The sequence below is a fragment of the Rhinatrema bivittatum genome, chromosome 19 (genome assembly GCF_901001135.1).
Source record: "Rhinatrema bivittatum chromosome 19, aRhiBiv1.1, whole genome shotgun sequence".
Classification (NCBI taxonomy): Eukaryota; Metazoa; Chordata; class Amphibia; order Gymnophiona; family Rhinatrematidae; genus Rhinatrema; species Rhinatrema bivittatum.
The window spans coordinates 27,107,638-27,113,637 of NC_042633.1; the positions used below are offsets into that span (position 1 = coordinate 27,107,638).

General features: G+C 42.9%; 1 protein-coding gene across 1 annotated transcript in view; it reads left to right on the forward strand.

The window, feature by feature from the left end:
* LOC115080622 (deleted in malignant brain tumors 1 protein-like) overlaps window positions 1–3,448 on the forward strand; it is a 74,292-nt gene extending 70,844 nt beyond the window's left edge. The window contains exon 18 of the mRNA XM_029584907.1: window positions 1,744–3,448. Coding sequence (XP_029440767.1) covers window positions 1,744–1,847 — 104 coding nt within the window. The 3' untranslated portion in view covers window positions 1,848–3,448. The remainder of the gene's footprint in view (window positions 1–1,743) is intronic.
* The last annotated feature ends 2,552 nt before the right edge of the window (window positions 3,449–6,000 follow it).

Sequence of the window (6,000 nt, forward strand, 5' to 3'; positions counted from 1 at the left end):
CATTTGTTACATGTTTATATGGAGGGGATGTGGGAATCAGGCCATAGGCTTACCCTTGCCTCTCTTTGTTTAACAAGACAGTACCGCTTAATCAGCTATGTTCTTTTGAATATAACCGGATAACTTTAAAACCTAACTGGTCATAATCCAACACAGCAGTTAGATTTTCAGATTATCTGGTTACATGTAGCCAGATACGTATGGGCAAGTATATACAGCAGGATGTTTATTCTGCTGAATACCTGGAATAAGTTATCGAGCTGAGTTTAGACAGATGACTTGTCTGCCAGCTTACTGAATAAATGCATAGGGAAGGTAATTGTCAAAGCTTTGTCCAAGGGTAAAACAGTGCTTCATGCCCTTTTAGAAAATTGCCCACTCTTTGTAGGGGTAAAAGTGTGGGGGTAGAACCTGTATGTGCATACTTTAGCCTGTAGTAGCCAAGGCGTTCCCTGTGGAGATGGGGAAGAGTTTGCACTTCCCCAACTCCCCATATTTTTACATTTTTAAAGTATGCATGTGAAGTTAGGGATGTGCATTCGTTTCTTTATTCGTTTCACTTTTTTCAGCAGTAGGCTCGTATCTCTCCAATGGATAGTAGGCGCACCAAAACGGATGGTGTGCGCTTATGTAGTTGGCGTGTACAGATGTACACACCACCCGTTTTGGTGCGCCTACTATCCATTCGAGAGATACGCGCTTCCTGCCAAAACAAATGCAGCCAATCTACATCCTTAGCATGTATTTTTTCCTTGAAAATCTACTTCCCAGATTAGCAGGCCTAAATTTGTTTGGGTAGTGTTTTGGGGATCATATTTAAAGGAAAGTATTATATATTTTACTGCAACTTAAAAAAAATAAAATCCAGGCAAAAATCATCATCAGGAAAAAAAGAACTCCAAATGCTACACTCGCTCTGTTCCTGAATCAGTGTCCAAGCTCCTTTCAAAGTCCTTTCCCTGTGATAGGAAAGAAGAAAACCTCTCTTCTCCACAAATGGCAGGGTGGAGAAATCTCCCTCCAAACCAAAGGAGCAGCTCTTATTCTAGGAATGGACTCACTCCATTTTCACCGAGTGGAGGATGGGACCCTGGTCCTAATAACTCCGCTTTAGCTGAGCACAGAGTACAAGAACCAAACTCCAGTCCCCTCAGACAAGGGGGGGTCTGCCCTTCTGAGCTGGGAGTTGGTCAGGAAAAAGAACCAGCTCTCTTAGAGTCCAAACGTTGTCATCTTCTCTGCCTTCCTCCAGGTCTGTGAAGGTGCTGGCAAGCAAGACAGTCCGAAGCCATGAGGCCTAAATTTGAGGAAATCACCCACACCCCTTCTTTCAAAAAGCAATTGCATCCAACCACATTTTGAGCAGGCTCAGCCTAGATTATATAGGGGCGCGCTCACCAATCCCAAAAAGAGGGGGAAGGGCCAACCCTCGGGGAGGATCCAAAAATGCACAAACTCCCAGCAGCTCAAAAAGGGAAAATGTTTGGTAATAGTGCAAAACCACTGTTAATTACATAAGGACAAAGGATGAATGCCGAGAGCTTGTGCTAATTAACTGCCAGAGAGGAATAATTTGGATGCAGGTTTTTAGTGTTATAGAAAACTAAGGCTTTGAATTATATTTACACTTATGAAAAAGTTCATGCACAGAATAAAAAAATGTTTCTCATTGATGCCACAAAACATCAGGGTTTAGAATTTGGCACAGAATTTTAAAATGTGTTTTCTACTCTTTTTTTTCAGCATATATGAATCTCAGAGAAGTAGCTGACCTTGAAGATTCCAGTGTGGTGGAAGAAGATTTGCATCGTTTGGAGCCAGAAAACAAGAGAAGAGAACGGATGTGAGACATAACGAGTCTTATTGACACAGCTACTACAATAAGATCATCTTCTGCTTTGGATGGCGATGATGGCAGTGGTGTTGAAAGCAATGTTGCCATGAGTCTGTTATTGATGGGACTTACACAGTTAGCTTATGTGTGGAGATCAGAAGCCCAGATATTCAGAGTTCTGATTCCCTTATGCCGTATCTTTACATGGGCAACAGAGAAAGATGGCAAAAAAAAATAATGGTGTATCTGTCTTCCTATGCTGAATGAAATACATCTTTTCCAACCCCAAACACTGTCACTATCTTAAGATCCCAAAAGGTTTCCTACAAAAATTCAGCGGGAGTTATTTTAGCGTCAAGTAGCAGTAATCCATCTTCTAGGTGAAAAATATGTGGACACTTTTTGTCTTTGTACCTCGAATCCACTTTTCAAAGCGAAAGTACCCAGTTTATTTTTGAAAAATAGATAAGGTTTGTGGGTACAGATGCACTTGTACATAGAGAAACTAGGTGGGTGCAATTGAAAATTCAGTTATACGTTAGTAGATTTCTTTGGTCATCTAATGCAGCCAATTATTCCTTTTTGCGCTGTGGGTAATATGAAGCATGTGTTAACAAATGCACATACCTTTTACCCACCAAGAAAGGGACACTCCTCAAATGGCCAGATATACCTGTGTAACCCCCTTTAAAACCCTATTTATAGTGTAATTGAAATTCCTCTCAATTTGCAATTTTCTCAAATTTAGTATCCGCTTGGAAATCATTCAGCTTAGATAAATCATTACATGTTCCCTTTCGTTTTGCAAAATTTCAATTTGAGGCTACCATAAGTAAGCGAACACAGAGAAGGAGTAGTTAAATAGTCCTACAGAGGGCAATATTCAAAGCCGTTAACCCCGATAAGCTGGCTTTCTGAAAACTGCTCTCTCTCAGCCTGGCAAAAGCTATTGCGTGATCCACAGTCCACGTACTTTTAGCTGGATTGAGAGAGGAGGCATCGCTGTGGGAGTGTTTTGGGTGGTTTCCTAAAATAACGCACATCTGACACTTTCAGCTCTACACATGCTTTCAGTGAAAAGTACCTGCCAGTGCCAATGTCCATGGGGACTTTGTACCCCGGGCAGATTTCAAAGACAAAGGACGTGTGTGGTGGAAAGTCTGCAGGCTAGAAGTACTCGCGGACACGACAGTTTGAAAATGACCCCAAGAAATTATGCACTACGACATGAGTGCCGAGGCGATGTAGATGAAAAAAGTGTTCAGACAATTAATATACGCACATCTTTTGACACCGTCACAATTCTCTAGCTCAAAGATGCTCAACAGTGCTCATCCATTACTGTATGAGAGGACTCTGTCTTCTTTCTGCAGCTCAATTGCCTACTTTTCTGTGGGCTAAACCAGTTTAGGGATGGTGCTCTTGCGCTCCTTTGTTCTCTTAGTAGCAATGTGAAATAATTGGAATTCTTAGGTCCTCTGGCCCGCACATGTCACCTTTAATCCTGTTGTATATACAGTATGAGTGATGTTTCATTTTCCTTCCACTATAAAGTGTCGCCTCCCATTTTGTGGACTTAAGAACTGATAGTGATTAAAGTACTTTTGCAGTGCATTTGGCCTTTGCTTTAGTTTTTTTTCCAGGTATGTATGATAGGATTAACTATCCTTATCCAAGCTGTGATGTGTTTTTGTGTTTTCTTGTTTGGATATTTGAAATATTCTAAAAGAAAAAGTAAAACAAGCATACAGTGCTCATCACAAGAATACAAACATGCCAAATTTGCATTTGTTTTTTGGAAGATCCTTTTCATTGTCTATGTCTCTGGTTTATGCAGGCTGGATTTTCCTGTTTTCTTCCAGGAGAGGTGAGAGAGGTCTCTTCTGATTTTTGATATACTGTGTAATTTGTTTTGGTGACTTTCCCCAAGATCTTTCAGAGGAACTGAGACGTCAATATTTGAAAATATCAGGGGAAAGTTACATGCATAACTTCTCCTGGATATTCAGTGGGATTTATGCACACAAGTCTCCCACTGAATATACTTGGATAAAGTTAGGACTGTAATTTCTGAAAAACTAATAGTTCACGCACATCCAGCATAGCTCTCTGCTTCAATGGCAGGGAGAAGTAAAACTAATACTTCACGCATATCCAGCATAGCTCTCTGCTTCAATGGCAGGGAGAAGTAAAACTAATACTTCACGCATATCCAGCATAGCTCTCTGCTTCAATGGCAGGGAGAAGTAAAACTAATACTTCACGCATATCCAGCATAGCTCTCTGCTTCAACGGCAGGGGAGAAGAAAAACAACCAATAAGGGCTGAATAACACAGTCTGGGTAAATAAATAAGTATGTGTGTAGCTTGCTTATTGCTGCGGTTACTACCCCTAACTAATCAAGCTTGATATTTCACTTGGATGCAGCTTCATCACTGCTCTCTACATTAATGGTGGGGGTGAAAGGGAAATAGAACCAAAGGTTACTAAGAGCCAAGAGAAACAGATAAGTATGAGAAAAAAAGAAGTGTGAGGCTTGCTGGGCAGAGTGGATGGGCCGATTGGTCGTCTTCTGCCGTCATTTCTATGTTTCTATCTATTAACGCCTGCCTGGAGCAGGCGTTAATAGCTGTGCGCATAAAAAAAAAAGTACAAAAAAGCAGAAAAAAACGCTTTTCTGTACTGCCTCCTACTTAATATCGGTGTGATATCAGCATTTAGGATTGTACAGTAGCGAGGTCCACGAACTCTACATCACTATAACCATAATTGTAACACTATGAATAGTGAATTTTACATGTGAACAGTACCTCACTGGTACAATTGGTCACGACCCCACTAAAGAATTGATTGTCTTTAATGATATATTGTAACCCAACCTTTAGCGGCATCTGTTAGAATGTACTATAGTACACATTCACCTTCATTAATTTATGTGCCTACATGTAAACTGTTGCGATGGTATATGACTTAGCAACGGTATAGAAAAGATTTTAAATAAAATAAAAATAAATATTAAGTAGGATGAAAGAAAAAAAAATTGACCGTCTGACCTTTCGCGAAAACCAACGCAGAGTTTATCGGCATCAGTTTTCCTTAGCAGCGAACGGTAGTCATAAAAACAGATGCCGGGTTTATCGGCGTCTATTTTCGTGGTTGTCCGCCGGTAAGGAAAACCGATGCCGATAAACTCAGCGTTGGTTTTCGTGACCGACGTATGACAGTCACGAAAACAGATTGGGTTCGTGCCCCCCCCTTGGAGGTGCGTTAAGCCAGCGGGCGCTGACTGTATTGCATCAGCCCCTGAGAACATGAGCAACAGCATGTGTGACTGTATCTGGGAGAGTTAATCAGGGAGGGTGTGCGCTTGTGTCTGGGAGAGAGATATTTGGCCTTTTCTTTCAGAGGGTACAGCTTCACCTCCCTGGGCATGAAAGGTTTGGCTGCTATCGTGAATTCCTGTTTTCGTGATGTGAAAGGTTGGCCACCCCTGGTGTAAGGGAGATTTCAGTGCCTAAGGGCGTCTGTAATGTCAGGATACAAAGAGGCTGGTGAATTCATGTCTTGTGCACGAGTTGTCCCAAAACGTTTGGGACCCCTGGATGTGGCTACCGGTTCTTGCTAGCACTTCTGGTTTTCCCTACGCTATTAACTTTAGCTGGCTCCTTCAGCGGTTGTTGGGTTTCAATGTGTCAGAATGTATGGCATGTTTGAGAGTCACGGAGCGTGGGCATAGATATAGTTTGTCACTCGCTAACTGCGTTCCTACGCGTGCATATATATTTAGCCAACACTCTCCCTCATGCACGGGGTCTTCCAGGACAAGTACAGGTCAGGCCAGACTACTGCGCACGCGCAGTTGGCGGCGTACGATCCTGCGCACGCGCAGTTGGCGGCGTACGATCCTGCGCACGCGCAGCTGGCGGTGTACGATCCTGCACACGCGCAGTTGGCGGTGTACGATTCTGCGCACGCGCAGTTGACGGTGTACGATCCTGCGCACGCGCAGCTGGCGGTGTACGAACCTACGCATGCACATAGAGCTTGCGGGTACTCGAGGACAGCTCGTCGCGGACCCAGCTATGTCTGGATTTTCCAATGCCCCTAGCAGGTCAGGTCAACTTCTCGCGCATGCGCAATGGGTGTTGGGTGCTTCTGGGCATGC